General features: G+C 39.8%; 1 protein-coding gene across 2 annotated transcripts in view; it reads right to left on the bottom strand.

Annotated features, from left to right (window-relative positions):
• Positions 1–269: 269 nt before the first annotated feature.
• LOC132101423 (sodium/nucleoside cotransporter 2-like) overlaps positions 270–21,670 on the bottom strand; it is a 67,846-nt gene continuing 46,445 nt past the window's right edge. For both annotated transcript variants that reach the window (XM_059506371.1, XM_059506372.1), the window contains 13 exons: positions 5,493–5,634; positions 5,166–5,279; positions 4,820–4,894; positions 4,661–4,741; positions 4,481–4,561; positions 4,105–4,230; positions 3,860–3,990; positions 3,601–3,769; positions 2,801–2,995; positions 2,609–2,690; positions 2,362–2,460; positions 2,004–2,109; positions 270–1,325 (listed from right to left, as the gene is read on the bottom strand). In XM_059506371.1, coding sequence (XP_059362354.1) covers positions 1,163–1,325; positions 2,004–2,109; positions 2,362–2,460; positions 2,609–2,690; positions 2,801–2,995; positions 3,601–3,769; positions 3,860–3,990; positions 4,105–4,230; positions 4,481–4,561; positions 4,661–4,741; positions 4,820–4,894; positions 5,166–5,279; positions 5,493–5,634 — 1,564 coding nt within the window. In that variant the 3' untranslated portion in view covers positions 270–1,162. The remainder of the gene's footprint in view (positions 1,326–2,003; positions 2,110–2,361; positions 2,461–2,608; positions 2,691–2,800; positions 2,996–3,600; positions 3,770–3,859; positions 3,991–4,104; positions 4,231–4,480; positions 4,562–4,660; positions 4,742–4,819; positions 4,895–5,165; positions 5,280–5,492; positions 5,635–21,670) is intronic.

Here is a 21,670-nt window from a genome sequence, read left to right as displayed (position 1 = left end):
AAGTTTGGAGTCAAATATTTATAGTTTTATTCAGCAAGGATACATTAAGTTGACCAAGAGTGACAGTAAAGGCATTTATAATGCTACAAAAGATAATGTTGTACATTTTAACTTTATATTTATCAAAGAATTCGGATAAAAATTACCAGTTTACACAAAAATATCAAGCAGGACAAAAGGAAAATTCAGCTTTGCCATCATAGGAATATATTTAAAAAATATCAAAATATAAAACAGCTATTTTGACAATTTTTTCCCCATCACATCACTGTTTTTACTGTATTTTTTTTATTAAATAAAGCCTTTGTGAGCATAAGAGACTACTTTCAAAACATTCATAGTTCTGACTTACCCCAAACGTTTGAATGCTTATTGTTTACAGGTTTTCGTATTTTGAAATGAATGTTAAATGCAAATAACTCAAATAAATGAATAAATGTAGCTATCTAAACCTTTTACCCCATTCAAAATTTTAAGTAACCACTATAAAAGGCTCATGCTAAACTAATTTAGAAAATATACATGGAGTACTTGTTTAGATTTATAATATACATACATTGTATATGAAAGTATATGAAGGGTTATCACAGATAGTGGTCAGGCATGATAAGATAGGGCATACTATGGTCTGTTTAGTGGTTTATATTATAAAAATGATATGGATTGTAATGTACAGTAGATTAGAGAGAAAAGATTAGCGGTATACAGTATGTTTGTAGTATTTGTTGTGTTGTGTTAATTTTTTGTAAAATAAATGTGTAAAGGGAAACAGAAACTTGAATTTTACCATCTAAAGACTAAGTCCATTGCTTCATATCTTAAAAACTGCATGCCTCACCAAAGAGCCCTATGGCCTAATTTGGTTATGCTTTTCTCCTGAATGAAACACTGCAGAGCATGTCTTGATATAAAGCACATCACTGGATGTAAATTACAAAAATGATTATAATATTTACATAAGATAGAAGAACACCAATTTGATAAAATTTTTACAGCATTTACAGAACATAAAAATACTTGCACATGCATTATAATAACACACTGTTACATCTATAAAGAAATTATGTATGAATGGCTGTATGACCAAATAAAATCAAACATACTTTGCAGATACATATCATATTAACTTACAAAATGTGTGAATTTAATAATGTCAAAATATTTATCTCAAAGGTGTTTTCTGCATTGTTGTATCGTTACCCATTGGACAAACTTCAGACAAACAGGTTTCCTGACAGAGACCACAACAGTTTGCAAAATAAATTGTTGCATTTTTCACTTCACTCCAGGAGCCCTCGAAAGAAATTGTTCCATTGTTGATAGTGCTGCAGACAAACAAACATTTTATATTGATGCAGTCTAAATAAATATTTCACAGATTAAAGGAACAGTTCACCCAGAACTTAAAAAAAAGAAAAAAAAAGTACAATGGCAATGGATCCTCTGCAGTGAATAGGTGCCTTCAGAAAGAGGACTGTACATGCAGCTCATTGAAAAAACATTACAATAATCTGCAATTAATCTGCTAATCCACAATACTCCAGTCCAAAATCCAACAACAACATATTCGTTTAGAACTGTTTTTGCTATTAAGCAGTGCTTGATCAGTGCATATTTCTCTTCTGAATAAAAAAATACAACTTTTTTCACTGAGGAAAGCAATATTACGATAGAGGACTCAAATTTTAGTTTGAATCAACAGTTTAAAGTTAAAAGGACTGGATTCATGTTGATTACTTGTGGATTATTGTGATGTTTTTATCAGCTTGGACTCTCGTTCTGATGGCACTCATTCACTGCAAAGGATCCAAGCGATGTGATGCTAAAAAAATGTTTTTCCCACATCTGTTTTGACGAGGAAGCAAACTCATCTACATCTTGGATGGCCTAAAGAGTATATTTTCAGATACATTTTCATTCTTGGGTAAACTATTCCTTTAAACAATTCAATCCAGAGTGCTTTCAGATCACTACAATCAGTGCAAAATATTCTCTTTCCTTACCTTTTGAAAAGATCATGACAGCAAGTTTCAATGTTAGGTATAGTATTATTGAAGTCTGCATTTTGAAACAGATCCACACAGTCCAACGGAGGAACGAAAAGTATACCTACAGGGAGAACAAAGCTAAACTTAACTCAATATCAGATTGTATTTAATCAAAACCACCAGATGGGGGGTTACTCATATTAGGTTAAAGGTTTAAACCTGGGCAATTCATAACCCATCACTGTTCTGTTTTTGAGAAAGGCTTCATTGAGACTATCCATTTAATGTGTAATGGAAGCTGCTTTTAATAAAAATGTTTGCTAAATTATTGATTAATTATAAATTGTGTTTTTAATAAATACAGATTGCTTACCAGCAACACAGGCATTGACCAGGGAAACACATGTGCCTGTGAACAAGGCTCTGAGCACTAAAGTAGATATGACACTCTTCTTTTGTGGACAAATAGAGGCTATGGAATAATAATTTTAAAAAATCAGTAAATGATATGTTACAAAAATAGGTGATACTGAACAATGGTCATAAGAAGTCATAAAGACATTATTAGCACTTAAATCATTAAAGCACACTTCATACAAGTGCTTTGACTAGATACTCACACAGGCCTCCAATCATAATACCAAGAGAGCTGAAATTAGCAAAGCCACACAGTGCATAGGTGCAGATGATTTCTGATCGAATCTGTAAGTAGTTTGGACAACGTACTTTTCAGATTATGCATTTGGTTATTTATTATGTTTATTAACAGTGTATTTATGCACAGTTTGATGAGACATTGCATAACTACTTACTGAGAGCCAATTTTTATCTACACCATCTTCTAAAATGCCATTAAGTCTGTTGTTTTTGAGCACTGACAGCTTCTCATAGGCTATAAACTCATTGAGGAAGAGTTTAGTGCCAATAAGTTCAGCCACTGTAAAAGACTCCTCGTATGGAATTCCCATCATGAAGGTCACCGGCATAAACACGTAAGAGCAGATCAACTGAGGAGATGAAGGTAACAACTCTTTTAAAAATGAAGGATTATGATTATGTCTCCTTCATTTTGATGTAATATGCAAGTACATTATCATTCAAAAGTTTGAGGCAGTATGTTTTTGTTTTTTCGAAAAGAAAATAATATTTTTATAGAGCATAAGGATAAATTAATTAAAACAAAAGTGACAGTGAAAACATTTATGATTTTACAAAGTATTTCTATTTCAAATAGAAATGTTTTGTGGAGATTGAAGTAATGGCTGCTGAAAATTCAGTTTTGCCATCACATGAATAAATGACTTGGGTTCAACTGAAAGTGTAATTTAAGTTCTTTTAGGGGTTATCAGGAGAAAATGCCTCATAACTCGTATACGCATTAATCGACTTCAGAGGGTTAAAATAAATTCAAAATAGAAAAGTTATTTTAAATTGTATTAATATTTCAGAAAATTACATTTTTTACTCAGATAAATGCAGCCCTATACTAAGCACAAGAAGAAGAAAAAAAGTCCCCAAACTTTTTTTGAATTGTAATACACACATATATATTTACATGTATATAAATGATGTTGAACATCAAAAAAGCCACACGGGATTGGATAATACACACCTCAAAAGTGACATATGGGTATCCCACCATGCCTCCCAACCATCTCAGAGTAGCATTTATGAAGTCCAAAATGGCAAGAAAAGCTATCAAGTTAGCAGCAATGTTGGCCACAAGTCCTATTGATGCAGAGGCACCACCACTGACAGCTTCCAAGACACTCTGTTCACCACTGACCACACACACACATACACAAAAACATTTTAACATGCAACATACAATATTAAGAATCCTAAAGTTCATATTCAACAGGAGAACCCACCCGCCATCAACTTTAATCTGACTCTCAGATGTGAACTTGTTCTTTTCAGTTTCAGGGTAGGACAATTTGGAGATGGCTAAAGCACATGGAGCAGCCATCACTGATGCAGAAATCAGAGACGAGGCATCAATCTGTGTAGAGGAGATTTACATCCCTTAGAGAAATTAACAAACTGCGAACTAAAGAACTAAACAATCTAGCTTTTCATGGAAGAATGTTATAATAATAAGTACGTGTTGTCGTACCCCAAATGAGATGAATGCACCCATAACACTTCCTGCAATGGTGGCAAATCCTCCAGTCATCACAGAATGAATCTCAGATTTAGTCATGTCCTTTAAATAAGGACGAATCAAGAGTGGTGCCTCTGTCTGAAAAAAAAAGAAATTATATATAAAATTTAAAATATATATACTGTCATATTACAACATTATGACAGTAAAGAGCTACATTTAATAATGCTATAATACTTTGTCCCAAAATTGTGTTAAAGGGGCTTCTCTTTCAAGAAGCTGATGCACCTACAAATTTGTCAAGAAATGCTTTAAAACATTTGAGGAATTAGATATATATATATATATAATTACAAACATTATAGAAATAATGAAAATAGAATATTACATGACCAACAAATATGTTCCCTGCCACACTGAGAGTCTCTGTAGATGAGGTTCCCATCGTTACCTGCATTACCCAGGAAATCTTGGCATAGAAAATACATTATTAATATATCCATATGAAGTACATATCTTGAAAGTCTCATAGGTTAAATAAATACAAGACTGAATGTTTCACTTTTACCTTTGTGATGATCCATTGCATCACACCCATGTAGTACAGCACTGACATTACACTGCTGAAGAACACCACTATAGGCAGAGTCTGTGAGTATTGAGCAACATTCAATAGTAAAAATAAACCCATCCATGCATTTCATGTCTAGTATGTGCCATTACTTACCTGGAAAGCAAATATGTTGTCATTGAGGTCTCCAAACACAAATGATGAACCAGCTTTTGGGTAATCCAGAAATATCTAAAAAAGAAAGACAGACATGATTTAGAACTTGGCATCCATATCAAATTCTTTCTCTCCTGCAGTTTAAATAATCAGCCATTATTGTTTTGTTTTTAATAAGTTACCACAGATTGCAACACATTAACTTCATTTAGAGAGATATCTTTCAAGTATGATGGATATTATGTTAGTTTACACAATACAGAGGTGTTCAAATGTTGGAGAAATGCTCCGGTTTTGCATTTTTCTAATTTAATAAAAATCATAATAATTATGTTTTATATTATACCTGAACTTGCTTTCCAAGCCATTCAAATGCTATAAGACCAGGCTCTGTCCTAATGACAAACAAGCCAATTGCAAACTGTAAACCGAGTCCCCAGAAGACTGTCCTCCAGTTGACCTGATCAGAATTCAATGCAAACATTTGATTAACAAGCACACAAATTTAAACAATGTTCATTTAGCATCTACAACTGTCTCATTATTGGGAAGTGATAGGTGTATCCTCAACAGTCTGATAAGGTTTGTAGGAAATCCAAAGTCACAAAAATACATTTTGAGATAAGCATGTTTAATAAAGAATGTGTGCAGGAATGTGTGTTTTATTACTCACTGCGGTTCTGTGTGCAGAGAAGAGAAATATAGCAATAATGAACAGACAGACACCACCAAAAGAGATGAGCTGCTCTGGGCGCTTTCGTGTATCGATTGCCAGCCATGCCACCAGCAGTCCTACCACAATTACAATGAACACCCTGCAACATACAGAGATACATTGTCAAGGTTGTTGACTTAATTCTGGCCACTTTTGTTGGATTTCAGTCTCTGTCATTATGTCTAATAGTTGTCACCTGTGCCTTGTTTCTGGTTGAGTATATAAACCACCCTCCTCCTGAGTGATTTGCTCGAACTGGAGAAGAGCGACAGTTCGGAAAACGCACGAACAAAGGGTGCACGAGGTCGACTTGTGGCTTTTGAAGATTATTCTCGAAGAGAAATTAATGAGTGGGAACAAGGAGAGGCTGGTGTTGCTGTTGTGCAGTCATGGATGAAGATTCTGAGGAATCGATAATGGAGGACAGGGAAGGATTTACGGAAATATATTCGGGGAAAAGTAATAAAAGAAAGAATGCAAAATGTAAGAAAGCTAAGGATCAGGAGGATGGTGAAGATATGATGGAATCAATGCAGGATAAAACAATAAAAAATACAAAAGAAAACCAAGAAATAATAAGAGAACAAAATTTACAAAATGTTAAGGAGAATGGACACAAAATTATGCTGACATTTGAAAAGAATACAGAATGTTTGGGTCAAGGGAGAGTTCTGATCATAGTGAAAGATATTGGGCAGAAAAACAAACTACTGAAGATTAAAGAAATGAATGGAGAAAAGGTCACAACCAAAGAGATTGGAGTAGGAAAGGTGGAAAAAGGTGTAATATTTGGAATTCCAACAAATATATCCACTGACGAAATGCATGAAAATATAAGAGGAGGTAAGATTAGTAATGTGAGAAGCCTGTATAAGAGTATAGAAGGAAAGAGACAGGAAAGCTTGAGTGTCTTGTTGACATTTGAAGGGAAAATGCCTGAAAAGGTTCAAATGGGATATATAAGTTACCTAGTAAGAGTGTATGTACCAATGCCACTGAGATGTTTTAAATGTCAATGAATAGGACATGTGGCTGCAGTGTGTCGGGGGAAGGTAAGGTGAATGGATTAAAATACTGCAACTGTGGAGGTGCTCACAGTGCAGCATATGGAGGATGTGAGGTACAAATTAAAGCAAGAGAAGTCCAAAAATACAAGACTAAGAATAAAGTCACTTATGCGGAAGCAGTGAAGGTCTGTAAAGGTAAGGAGGAAAGGAGGTATGAGATGAGAGATAATCTCAACCAAGATGCAAGGGACATAAGAAAGGTTAAAACTAAAGATATAAAATAAAATACTTTAATAATGACTAAAGAGAACTTTCTAGCCTTTATTGTTAAGGTTATTAATGTCACTGCTATGTTGCCAAGCAGGTTGGCAAAGATTGAAACAATACTTGAAGCTGCATCAGAATCCCTAGGGATAACTGGGATTTCAGTAAGCACAATACATTAAATTCTAACTAGAGTTTACAACAATACTAGAAGGTTCACAGGGATCGGAGTAGAATGGTGATAAATGTAATGCAATGGAATGCAAGGAGCCTTGTGGCAAATGGTCAAGAATTAAAAAAATATGTACTCGATTTGGAGCATAAACCAAGTGTAATTTGTGTTCAAGAGTCTTGGCTCAAGCCAAATCTGCAATTTGCATTACCAGGATATAAGTCTGTTCGAAAGAATAGGGTTGGGAAACAAGAGGGAGGGCTTGTAACTTTTATAAAAGAAGTAACTATTTATAGGGAATTAAGTGTGGTTGAAGATATGGAATGTGTTATAGTTGAAATATATTTTAGAGAGGAATCAATTGTAATATATAATTTGTATAACCAATGTAAGAAGATTTCAATAAAGTTGTTTGAAAAGATTAGAAAAAAGACAAAGGAATTATGGTGTGTTGGTTTTAATGCTCATAATTGGCTATGACTTCAAATTTATGTAAATTAATGGAAAAGATTATAGTTCAGAGATTAACATATTAACTAAAGAAAAAGGGTAAATTTGGTAAGTTTAGTAATGAAGTAGAGAAGAAAATAGATATGAAAGAAATCATGGCAGTAGTGTATTTTGATATAGAAAAAGCATATAACACGGTATGGAGAGAAGGGCTATTAATTAAAGCATCAAGGATGGGAATAGATGGAAATATGTATAATTGGTTATCTCAATTTTTGTTTGAAAGAACATTTGTAGTTCAAGTGGGAATGTGTCAGTCATTAATTTATAAGGCAGAAAATGTATTCCTGAAAGGGAGTGTGATAAGTCCAATTCTTTTTAATATTATGATTAATGATATCTTTGACAATGTAGGATTTGGTGTGGGGTGTGCATTATATGCTGATGACGGGGCTATTTGGAAGAGAGGGCGAAATATAAAGCAAGTGATTTCAGGTATGCATACAGCTATTAAAAATGTGGAAGAATGGAGTATAGAATGGAGTTTTAAAATGTCAACTAGTAAATCAAGTTGTATGATATTCAGTAGGAAAAAGGAAGATTTTAAGGATATTGAATTATTATTAAATGGAAAACATTTAGAACAAGTTAAAAGATTTAAATATTTAGGAATGTGGTTAGATGGGAGATATACCTAGAAAAAACATATTGAGGAAATAGATAGAAAAAATGCAGGAGTTTATAAAGTGAAGTATTTTACATTACATTTGATAAAGTATTTATCAAATGTAATGAGGTCAATAGCTGGGAAAGAATGAGGAGCAGAAAGAGACTCAATGATAACAATTTATCAAGCCTTGATAAGATCAACAATTGATTATGGATGCATGATGTATGGGTCAGCGTCAGAATCATTGTTAAAAAAGCTAGATAGAATTCGATATAGAGCTCTTAGAATATGCTTAGGAGCAGTTAAAACAACACCAGTCAATGCATTATTAGTAGAAGCGAATGAAATGCCATTGAAATTACGGAGAGATAAATTGTCTTTGGTATTTTGGACATCTTTAAAGAGTTACACTGGAGAAAGTATAGCTAAAGAGGTTTTAAATAATTGTTGGGTATACTTAGGTAACAAGAGATGATATGGATGGAAGATAAATCAGTTAGCAGAGAAATATTAGATTGCTAATATGGAATGTAGTGTGTCACCTGTATGGGGAGAGGTTCCGAAATTGATTATTTCTGAGGTTAAAATTGATTTAGGAATATTGGATAAGAAACGGGAATGGGAGGAAATGGGTCTGATTGAAGTTAATAAATACATACAGGATTCTAAGCAAGTATGCACATCTATACTGATGGATCTAAAGAACCAAGAGCAGGGATTACTGGAATAGGAGTGTATATTCCAGAGTTTAAAATATCAATAACTAAACGATTAACATCTAAATTGTCAATTTATACTGTAGAAATGGTCGCTATTATAATAGGATTAACATGGGCGCTGTATAGGGGGGAAAAGTTAGGACAATTCCAGGGTAAAAACAAATAGGTAAAAACTAATTTAACATTTGTATTATATTATACACTTTATAAACCATCATCATTGAGTATATTTCAAATAAAAATAAAAGGAATGATGTCTTTGATTTTATTTATTTTGGCAATAAAAGTTAAATATCACCATTGACCAAAAAATAAAACATCCATATTGACCGACCACCCCCCTGTATTTGCATGAAATGGTTTGGTCCTGCCTTAGCGCACTCATCAGTGAGTGTTTAGTTATTTGCAGACAGTCAAAATATAAATGCACGGCACGCTTGCAGTGTTAATTTCATTTACGAATACGACGAAAAATATTCGTTAACGAACATTTTTTATGTGACGAAGACGAGACATTGATGAGCTAAAAATAATATCTGATGATGAAATAATGAAGAAATTTATGCAGCGTTTTCGTTAACTATAGGCTATTGTCTTTCAAAATGTGCATCCCTGTCATTGGATTGCGATCGGATAAGGGTCGTTTGTATATCTAATCAGTATAACAGCCGCAGTGGATGGATAGACTAATAAAATGCGAACTAGCGATCTGAAACAATGGCCTCAGCACCCGAAGTGGTAACGTTAGGGATGAGGTTACCAGACGTCCCGTTTTTCCCGGGAGTCACAATTAGTTGTCGATTAACTTAAAGTTAGTGAAGGCGGGATAGGCGAAATCACGCTGACAGAAGTGTTCTCTCTCGTGCGCGCGCTCCACATCATCAGTTCTCATATACAGCACACGATCAGTTCTCAGCACTCAAATACACACACAGTAGTCCAAATGTTTATTGTGTAGAGTATCTCACGTAAATACAGTAGGTTGTGGATTAAGTGAACGTGAACAGGTGTTTGAAAACTGAATGTGTGTCAGTATTTAATGCATGCCTTCCGTCTTAAAGGGACAGCATTCCAAATTAAATACCTATCTGTCATTAATTTTAACCAACAAAAGATGTTAAATAAATGTATACATGTTAAGTAAAACCTACAGTATCTGAAAAATGAGTTTAACTTGTATCTCTATTGTATTTGTCTTATTGGGCTTTTTAAAATAAATATATACACACACACACACACACACATATATATATATATATAGTATTTTTATAAGTTGCTCCTTTTTCATTTCTGTTAAATGGATAGTTCACCCAAAAATGAAAAATTGTCATAATATATTCAATATTTTCCAAATGTATTACTTGATTCAAATTTTTCATAAGCTTAATTTATTTGGTCTAAAGAGAGAATAATTTATGATTATTTTAATATGAAAACTACATGTAAATTAAAATACATTTTGGTAACTACAGTTTGGATAAAAGTAGGCTATTGACTAAAAGTAATGACTAAAAGTTGACAAAAATGCAATGACTTTTCATCGACTAAAACTATGAAAGACTCAAATGACTCTATGAGTGGTATTAACCTGTTGTCCATAGTAAAATAAGCTAGCTAGCTGCAGGCTAGTGTTAGCCTACATTCCATCAACATTTAATCAGTGCAGGGAAACGTTTAGCAAGATATTCATATTAAATCATTGTCCATGCACCTTTCTGTATGCAGACATCCATTTACAAATCACCAGCAGTGAATATTGTGCTAGTACTAGTATTGAACTACAAGAAGCAAGACAGTTGCAAGCTGTGGCAGGGGGGGCGTGGTTTAGCGAAGTCTGCAGCGGGAGAGAGAATCAGGAGACGAGCGGTAAGTGAGTGGTTTGGGCGAAAATTATCATCACCTGTTTCTGGTTCTAGTAATTGGCGTGGAGAGAGTATAAAACGCCAGGAGAGTCGGAAGCAAGGGAGAGAGAGACGGACTGCTGATGCGAAGCTGGAAACGAAACCGGAAAGAGTAAATCGGAAGTGCCGGGACAACGTGCCAGAATAGAAGTCACCATTTGGTGTTTGCAAAGTTTAAGTTATTTTTTGCTTAATAAAATACGTCAGCAGTCCTGCCGACCCCTTTGTCCTCTTCCTTGCCCACACGAACTTACTACACTGGTGCCGAAACCCGGGAAAGAAGTAGGACCGCCGCTGCCGCCATGCGAAGCCCGTCCTCCACGCCACTTGCGGACGTTATTGCTTCCCTCGCCGTCCTGCACCGCGAACAACACCAGGCCCTGCTGGACCTGAGGACCGATCAGGAAAGACGATTCCAGGCCATCGTTCAGGCCCAGCAGGAGGACCGCGAGAGGTTCCGGAGCTGGATTGATCGGGATGTTCGCGCCGAGGCCGCCGGGCCGCCCGCCGCCCCCTTCCATCTGCCACTGCACAAGATGGGGGCCCAGGACGATCCGGAGGCCTTCCTGGAACTGTTTGAGAAATCGGCAGAGGCCTGCGGGTGGCCCCGCGAGCAGTGGCCGGTGCGCCTCATTCCCCTGCTCTCCGGCGAGGCCCAGGTGGCGGCCCAACAACTTCCGGTGGCAAACCTCCTGGTCTTCAACGACCTGAAGAGGGCCATCATCCAGCGGGTCGGCCGGTCGCCAGAGCAACATCGCCAGCGCTTCCGGTCCCTGGACTTGGACGAGGCCGGTCGGACCTTCGCGATGGCCCAACAGCTCCGGGACTCCTGCCGCAAGTGGCTACTAGCCGAGGGAAGCGACGTGGAGCATGTCGTCGACCTGGTGGTGCTGGAGCAGTTCATCGCTCGGCTTCCCAAAAAGACGGCCGAGTGGGTCCAGTGCCACCGCCCCACGTCGCTGGACTGGGCCATCCATCTGGCGGAGGACCACATGGTGGCGTGCCCAGGGGTCGGCGCACCCCCAACTACTAATTCTCTCTCTTCTTCTCTCTCTCCCCCCTCTCTCTCTCGTCCTGTCCCTCTCCCTAGGTGGCGGGGCGGGTTTGACTAAGGGCACTTCGTGAGTCCCAGGGCCCCGCCCAGGGCGGCGGGGCTTGTGCCTGCCGGAGGGGACAGTGCTTCCGTTTCTCCGCGCCAATTCTCCAATCCACTCCCTGCCACTCAATCCATCAAAGCCTGATTCAACCGGGGGCATTGGATACAAGCCGCGTGGTTAAGGTGCGGTGCGTACACGGGGATGTGGTGGAGTATCCGGTTGTCCCAATTATAATTCAATTCCGGGGACAAAAGCATAGTGTGGAGGTGGCGGTTAGTCCCCACCTCCGGCATCCGATAATCTTGGGAGCAAATTGGCCCGCGTTTACGGTTTTATTGGGGTCGTTATGTGCGGATGCCTCTTGGGAAATAAGGCGCGGAAGGAGACCGCGCGGGTACAGGTGGGGGAAACTGAGCCAGGACCGCTGGGTTCTGCTTCAGGGGAACCGAACGAAATCGGGAGACTGATTATCTCGGAGCGTGATGCCTTTCCTCTGGAGCAGTCTCAGGATGAGACCCTAAAACACGCGTTTCAACTGGTCCGCGCTATCGATGGCCAGTCTCTCCAACCTGCCCTCCCGCTCTCCTATCCATATTTTGCCATTTTAAAAGACCGGTTGTATCGAGTGACCCAAGACGCTCGGACAAAATTGAATACAACCCAATTGTTAATTCCAAAGGGCCGCAGGGAAATGCTTTACCACGCGGCTCATTCTAATCCTATGGCGGGCCATTTGGGACAGGCAGCAACACTAAATCGCCTAATGGCCCGTTTATTTTGGCCGGGCATTCATGACAACGTGCGCAGGTGGTGCGCGTCTTGTCCGGAATGTCAGTTGGTAAACCCACCGGCCGCCACAAAAGCGCCTTTGCGCCCTATTCCCTTAATGCAGGTCCCCTTCGAGAGAATTGGTATGGACCTCATTGGGCCATTAGAGCGATTGGCACGAGGACATCGCTTTGCACTAGTCATAGTTGATTATGCAACACGATATCCTGTAGCGGTGGCCCTCCGCAACATTTCCGCTAAAAGTGTTGCGGATGCCCTGTTTCGTCTTATCTTCCGGGTGGGGATTCCAAAAGAAATCCTCACCGATCAGGGCACGGCGTTTATGTCACGTACGCTATGCGAACTGTACGGATTATTGGGCATTAAGTCGATTCGAACTAGCGTCTATCACTCACAAACCGACGGCCTGGTCGAACGATTTAATCGCACGCTTAAATCCATGATCCGTAAGTTCGTTCACGAAGACACCAAGAATTGGGATAGGTAGCTAGAGCCCTTGTTATTCGCTGTGCGAGAGGTCCCGCAAGCCTCCACGGGGTTTTCCCCCTTCGAGCTTCTCTATGGACGCCAGCCCCGGGGGGTGCTCGACATACTGAGAGAAACATGGGAGAAGGGACCATCTCCGGGCAAAAACTAAATTCAGTATGTGCTGGACTTGAGAACAAAACTCCACACATTGGGGCGGCTATCAATGTAGAATTTGTTACAAGCCCAGGACCGCCAGAGCCAGCTGTATAACAGGGGAACTAGGTTATGCAAATTTGCACCGGGAGAGAAAGTACTTGTATTACTCCCAACGTCGAGCTCCAAATTAATGGCTAAGTGGCAGGGACCGTTCGAGGTCGCACGACAGGTCGGAGATCTCGATTATGAGGTAATACGGTCCGATAGGAACGGGTCCCGTCAGATCTACCACCTCAATCTCCTTAAAAATTAGGAATGAGGCGGAATCAGTGATGTTGGCAACGGTGATTGGCGGAGAGGATGATCTCGGGCCAGAGGCGAATATCAAACCACAATCCCTCGCCCTGGCTCCAGGTGATCACTCTCTTGCCGTCCCAACTCACTGATTTAACGAGATTGCAGGCAGAGTTTGCCGACGTCTTCTCGCCCCTACCAGGCCTTACTAACCTGATTCAGCACCATATCGAGACCGAGCCGGGCGTGGTAGTTCGCAGCCGGCCGTATCGTTTACCTAAAACACAGGAGAAAAGTAGTTCAGGCTGAATTAGGCGCTATGCTGACATGGGGGTAATAGAGGAATCTAATAGTAACGGAGCGAGCCCGATAGTTTTAGTTCCGAAAAAGGGACGGCTCAGTCCGTTTCTGTGTAGATTACCGCAAGGTGAATGCTGTGTCGAAATTCGACGCGTATCCAATGCCGCGGGTTGACGAGTTGCTTGATTGGCTAGGCACGGCTCGCTTTTATTCGACATTGGACTTAACAAAGGGCTATTGGCAGATCCCCTTGTCTCCATTGACCAGAGAAAAGACAGCTTTCACAACGCCGTTTGGATTACACCAATTTGTTACCCTTCCGTTTGGCTTGTTCGGGGCTCCAGCTACCTTTCAGCGCCTCATGGACAGGATCCTACGGCCCCATGCTGCGTATACAGCTGCCTACCTAGATGATATCATTATATTTAGTAATGATTGACAGCGGCATATGCAGCATCTGAGGGCTGTCCTGAGGTCGCTGAGGGGAGCGGGACTCACGGCCAACCCAAAGAAGTGTGCGATTGGGCGGGTGGAAGTAAGGTATCTGGGCTTCCACTTGGGGCATGGGCAGGTGCGTCCCCAAATTGATAAGACAGCCGCTATTGCGACCTGCCCACGTCCCAAGACCAAAAAGGAGGTGAGGCAGATCTTGGGGCTGGCGGGATATTATAGACGGTTTATTCCTAATTATTCAGACCTCACCAGCCCTTTGACTGACCTCACTAAAAAGGAGGTGCCAGATACGGTCCAGTGGACGGAGCCGTGTCAGCAGGCCTTTACTCAGGTCAAGGCTGCCCTATGTGGCGGGCCGTTGTTACACTCTCCTGATTTTTCTCTCCCTTTTCTGTTGCAGACAGACGTGTCGGACAGGGGGCTGGGGGCAGTTCTATCCCAGGAGATAGAGGGAGAGGAACGGCCGGTGCTGTACATTAGCCGGAAGCTCTCGAAGAGAGAGGCTAAGTACAGCACCATCGAAAAAGAGTGCCTTGCCATCAGATGGGCCGCCCTCACCCTCCGCTATTATCTCCTGGGACGGGAGTTCACCCTCTGTTCGGACCACGCTCCGCTGCAGTGGCTCCACTGCATGAAGGATACCAACGCGCTTATCACTCGTTGGTATCTAGCTCTTCAGCCTTTTAAGTTCAAGGTGATCCACAGGCCGGGTGTTCAGATGGCGGTGGCCGACTTCCTCTCCAGAAATGGGGGGGGGGGGCGTGGTTTAGCGAAGTCTGCAGCGGGAGAGAGAATCAGGAGACGAGCGGTAAGTGAGTGGTTTGGGCGAAAATTATCATCACCTGTTTCTGGTTCTAGTAATTGGCGTGGAGAGAGTATAAAACGCCAGGAGAGTCGGAAGCAAGGGAGAGAGAGACGGACTGCTGATGCGAAGCCGGAAACGAAACCGGAAAGAGTAAATCGGAAGTGCCGGGACAACGTGCCAGAATAGAAGTCACTATTTGGTGTTTGCAAAGTTTAAGTTATTTTTTGTTTAATAAATACGTCAGCAGTCCTGCCGACCCCTTTGTCCTCTTCCTTGCCCACACGAACTTACTACACAAGCCTTTGATTAGAGTTATGTAAAGCTTTTGATGGGACAGTTATGTCGTAGAGATTTTGTGACAACAGCTGCTCAGAGGGGGCCCAATTCGATTTTTTTGTCATGGGGCCCAAAATTCCTGGCAGCGCCCCTGAGGATTAACATGGGTAGAGGAGGTAAAACCGGACAGAGTAGTCATATGCTCTGACTCTGCTTCTGTCTTAACATCACTGTTTACTCATTGTACTTCTAGAGAAGATTTGATGTGCAAAATATTTTCATTATTATGGCGAATACAAAGGCTAGGAGTAGAAGTTGGATTCTGCTGGGTGCCAGCGCATGCAGGAGTAGCTGGTAATGAATCTGCTGATGAATTAGCAAAAAGTGCTTTTAAAAAGGGTAGAAATTGATTTTAATGTCCCATTAAGTAAATGTGAAATTAAATCTATTATTAAGGAAAATATCATTAAAGAGTGGCAGGAAACCTGGAATACAGATAATAAGGGGCAACATTTATATAATATAAAAAAACGGTAGGTAAGAAATGTATAAATGGTAGAAATAGGAAAGAAGAGGTTATAATGACTAGGTTGAGACTTGGTCACTCAAGACTGAACGCATCACTCTTTATAATTGGAATTCATGAGACTGCTATGTGAGAATTGTGGGGAGAAAGAAACAGTAGAACATGTGATATACGATTGTAAAAGGTATGATGAGGAAAGGAAGGAGTTGATATCATATTAAAACGAAAGAGGGAAGGTTAATAAGGATTTGGCATATTTGTTAGGTTATGATTTTAATAGAGATAGAGTAGGATGCAGAATGTTAATAGAATACATATATACTACAGGATTAAGTGAAAGGATTTAATATAGAATAAGGATGCTTTGGTCTATTCCAGATTTCATAGGCCGGTCTGGAGGAGCTGAACACGCAGCGTCAGATCGGATATGAGAGATGGAATGAGATGGAGCATCAAATAATTATATATAAGGATTGATATGTGAGGAAGAAAAAAAAAGGGGAAAAACTAATCGTAAGAAATCATGACTGCATAACAGTAAAGGTAGGTGGCGGTATGCACTGAGAATGCAATACGCCAAAAAAACGAAAGAAGAAGAAATACTTTGCTCAGTGTTTTTCATGTCATGTCTAGGTCAGTCTCATGGTCTGCTTAATGGATTTATTCTTTAACAACTTTGTGCATCTGGTATAGTTACTTGTTAAAAGGTTTTGTTGTGTATTTTTGCACTTGGAAAATGTCACTCACTGTTTTTTTTTTTTTAATGCCTTATGGATTTACTTTTCGGACTTTACTTTTACTTTTAGAAAACGTTGTCAAACCTTTTTGCACAATTGGAACATTTTTAGCTGACTTCCTGAATTTATCCTGAGGAGTTTTTGGACTTACTCTCAGAACTGTGATCTGGTTATCTGCATTTGGGTTCAGCTCTTTTGACTTCATGTTTTCACACTAGTCCTTTCCACACATTTCTGACAGAAATGCTGAGCCAGGCATAGACCCAGCAGGTCCATCCCATGCCCAGGACCTTCATGGGGCAGTTGCTCAATGGGAGGCCGCCTTAGCCCAACATGAGACCTTTGGGCCATGGAGAAATCATTCACCAAACACTGCTACTACATCTCTTCATTCTTCAAAACCAAGAGAAGATATCTTTCCATCTCATCCAGTCTCCTGCATTCCCTGTAGTATTGGGCTTCACATGGCTTCTTCTCGACCTCCCTCGAGTGCCCCCTGTGTATCAGCAAGCACAAGTCCACCACTTTACCACCTCATTGGCAATACAATTTTGTCATCGATCTGCTTCCAGGCACTATTCCGACTAATATAAGAGGCTGTATTTTTTTCATTTTCATTGTCCAGTTATATCAAGAAAGCCCTCCCTACAGTGTTCATCAGGCCCCCAACCTCCCCTGCTGAGGGGGGGGGGGGGGGGGGGGGGGTTTGTGGGCAAAAAGATGGTGGCCTTCACCCATGCATTTATTGCAGAGGCCTAAACGGTTCGAAACCACTTCCCTCTACCCCTCATGTCCTCTAACTTTGAATTGCTTCAACGAGCCTCAATTAGGGGTGGGTGCTATACGGGTATGAACATGACTACCAGTATTATGTTGTTTCACAATATGGATTTTGCTATATATCGTGAATACCGTATTATATTCATGAATTAAAATTTTGCATTTGTATTGTTTTGACTGACAATCATGAGTTGAGGCTGAACACTTTTGTCCTCTGTGGAACACTGTACTACACAGGCATAAGTAATGCCCTGGAGGGCTGTTGAGGTGCAGAGTTTGGCTCAAACCCTAGTCAAACACACCTGTGCATGCTAATCAATGTTTTCGGGATCATTAGAAAATCACAGGCAGGTGACTTTGATCTTGGTTGGAGCCAAACTCTGCACTGCATTGGCCCTCCAGGTTAAGATTTGAATATCCCTGACTAAAGCCCTATTCGGACGGGATTAGTTTTACGGGGGTAGATGGAGTAATGTAACTTTACCACAGGACGTCTGTAATATTGATGTCCTATTCGGACTGGATTAGAAAGTCTCAGTAAAACAGTCAGAAGTGGGAGGGGTAACACGATTACGCAGCGCAGTCACCTCCCTCGTCTCAAACACGCACCTACACTTGTGTGCGCTGCTTTGGTTGCCAGATCCGCGTAACCAAACCAGCCCAATGGTTCACTGAAAAAATCAAGTCACAAAAAGTCGTTTTAAAGTAGCCCAATTATTAACTCCGCCTGAAGGCCGCAGACCTGGCAACACACAGTCACGTACCTTATACATTATATAATAATTATAATAATAATAGATATATTATATAATATTAATAAAGATATATAAACAAAGATTTTGGGTGTTTTGCGTGTTTACCGGCGTGCTGTTTCCTTGTAGCTTAAAATATAAATAATACACTTTCAAAAATGTGAACTTAAAGTTGGATATATCAATCCATTTAATAAAATAACAAAAAAACAAACAATTCAGTCTACAATTCGCCGTGTCTCACGGCTCACGCATGGGTTTCACGGTCAAAAACCATATGCCTCGCTGTACGCCACACCTGCACTAATTAACCCCAGTGTTAAATAGACCTGTGGCAGAAACAGCGCCATCCCATTCCATTACTCAGAATGGCTCCAACACAACCGGCCCCTAATTGTTCATGGCACTTCAGGACATAACAATTATAAACATTCATGTATGGAGAAATTCATACAACAAAAAACATTTTGCAACAAAAATAATAAATCAAACAAATAAACCCCTCCTTTGGTGTATTCGTTTACTTTTATATTGACTGCTCTACCAATAGTCCTAGTTTTGTAACTGGTCTTTCAATTACATTTGTTTTGGTTTTGATTTGTACAGATCTAACTAGGCCTGATTTGTCTGGAAAGCATTTAATAATCCTTCCAATTATCCAAGAATTTCGGGGTGCTGTAGTATCTGCAATAAAAACAATATCTCCTGCTGTAAGATTATGTTTTGTTTTGTTCCACTTTTGTCTTTTCTGTAGAGCAACAAGATACTCTTTTGTCCACCTCTTCCAGAATAAATCTGAAAGATACTGAGCCTGTTTCCATCTTCGTCTTACGTATTGGTCCTTTTCATCAAACAGACCTGGAGGCAAAACTGGCTTCCTTTTCAAAGTAAGAAGATGATTAGGTGTTAGTGGCTCTAAATCGTTAGGATCCTCAGAAACTCTCGTAAGTGGTCTATCATTTAAGATTGCTTCAGCTTCGCATAAGACTGTTACTAAGGTTTCGGTTAAAGTCTGTAGATGTAACACAGATACCAAGACCTTCCTGACCAGTCTGATCATGCTTTCCCAAGCACCGCCATGATGGGAAGCTGCTGGTGGGTTGAACGTCCACTTGATGTTATCATGAATTAGAGCTTTCTCAATTGATTTGTGGTTTAATTCTGCAATTGCTCTTTTTAGTTCCTTTTCTGCACCTGTGAAATTTGTGCCATTGTCAGAGCGAAAGTGTGCTACAGGTCCTCTTCTGCATATGAATCGACGAATAGCACTGATACAGGAGTCTGTGTCTAAGGAGTGTGCCACTTCTAAATGAATAGCCCTGCTAGCCATACATGTAAAGATAATCACATAGCGTTTCACATAAGAACGTCCTTGTTTTACCTCAATGGGCCCAAAATAGTCCACTCCCATGTTAGTAAATGGAGGTAAGTCTGGAGTAATCCTTTCTTTGGGCAGATCAGCCATTTTTAGATCGCACAATTTTCCTTGGTGACGTCTGCAAAAAGCACAATTTGACAAGATTTTCCTTGCTGCTGCATTGGCATGAGTAACCCAGAATTTTTCTCTCAATTTGGAAAGGATATAATTTCTCCCACCGTGCCTTGTCTGTTCATGAATATTTTTAAGAATTAACATGGAGATGTGCTGATCTTTACACGATGTTTGTTCTTTGCAAATCGTTGACACTCATCCATACTGTGATCTTGTAAACAGAATAAACAATTGATGCTGATGTTGTGGTCTCTTGGTTTACCTTCTTGTGTGTCCTTGTGTTGCACTTTGCTAACAGCACAGACGTTTGTAGCAAAGTTATCTCGCTTCAACTTAGACTTGGCTGTATACACATCCCTTCTAACGTGCTTTTCTCTTTCGGTAGTTTGAATATCACCAAAAATAGGATCAGACAAGATTTTGACTTGATATTCCACAAATTGTACAACGTCTTTAAAGTTAGGTCTGCGGAGGTGTCGCTCCCGAATATCACATGCAGAACTTCTAAATTTTTCCCTCAATTTAAAAGGAAGTTTTGAAAAAATAATTTTGAGGTAAGCCGGCAAGTCCAGCTCTTTCATGTCCTCCAAATCTGACATTGCATTATAGCATCCACGTAAAAATAATGCATAATCCTGTAGTAACAAAACACTTTCAGACTTCACCACAGGCCAGTTGAGAACCTTTTCCATATATGCTGCTGTAATCTTGGTTTCATTACCGAAGTGTTCACGTAGGAGAGCTTTAGCTGTTTCAAAGCCTCTCTCCGCACTCATATGTAAACAGCTTTGCGCAAGGTCGTGAGGGCGCCCCCTGGTGTACCTTTCTAAAAAAATACATGCAATCACCTTTAGATGCAGCTTTCTCCTCCACACAATGCTTAAAGGCTTGCATGAACATTTCGAACTTCAGTGGATCACCTTCAAAAACAGGTATTTGTCTTGGCGGCAGTTGGCTTGCTTTGTGTTGTTGTAAGAGCAGCTCGGATATTTCATTTTGCCTTTGCAAAATCTGTTGTGTAGAATTGTCATCAACTGCATGTGCAACATTAGCAGTGGATCTTGCAACTGCAACAGGTAAATTTTTACTACTCAATCTGGTAGATTTCTCAAACTTTACATCCGAAATGTCAGATTTTTCTTTCAATTTTTGCTTCTCAAAGTAAGATTCCATACCATCCTGATCTGAAAATGTTTGCAGTACTGTCAACTCTGCATCTGAGGCTTCAATCTCAGCATCCATTTCCACTTGTTCCAGTTTTTTACGTATTGACTCCGCCTCCTCTTCCAATTCATGCTTTTTTTTAATGCTGCTGCACGTGCTATGAGTGCAGCTTTCTTGGCTTTTGCTTGTGCATGTGCAACTTCCAATGCAACTTTGCTTGATCGACTTGATCTTTCACTGGTGCGGCTTTTAGTGCATGATGATGTTTCAACATTTGATACACTGTCCGTTGGCTTTATATCATCCACAAGGGAAACAGTTTCAGTAGTACCATTTGTACTCTTAAAATGATTTTCTACACACTGGCAAAATTCATTCACACTTAAAAGCTTTGCTTTGAACCAGGTTTCATGCTTTTCTTTTTCATCCGCAGGTAGCAACTCAAGCAGCTTGTTATGTGCAACTTTTGCTTCTTTAATCAAGGCTTGAAATTTGCTGAAGCTACTTTTTATTTCAGTTTTATAACCAGACTGACATATTAAACCCTGAACAGTTTGTTTTATGTTGGCAGCTTTACTTAATTTAGATTTTCTTAACGTCTCTCACTTAGTTTAGAAAGCAGTGCTTTGGCTGTCAGTTTTATAGATCTTTTCCTCACAGAGGCTTCATCCTCATTAACCTTTTGTAAGTCAGCTGAAACCACATTTGTTACCTCAGTACTTTGACTATTTTCATCCATTTTACCTCGTTTTTAAATCAACAACCCAAAAACAACAGCAACGAGTTGGAAACGAGCATCAGAATCAGAAATAAACCATAAACACTTTACAATTTTTTTTTTTTTTTTTTTTTTTTTTAAACACA

Source organism: Carassius carassius, chromosome 23 (assembly GCF_963082965.1).
Source record: "Carassius carassius chromosome 23, fCarCar2.1, whole genome shotgun sequence".
NCBI lineage: Eukaryota > Metazoa > Chordata > Actinopteri > Cypriniformes > Cyprinidae > Carassius > Carassius carassius.
This window is presented reverse-complemented; position numbering and strand designations above follow the sequence as displayed.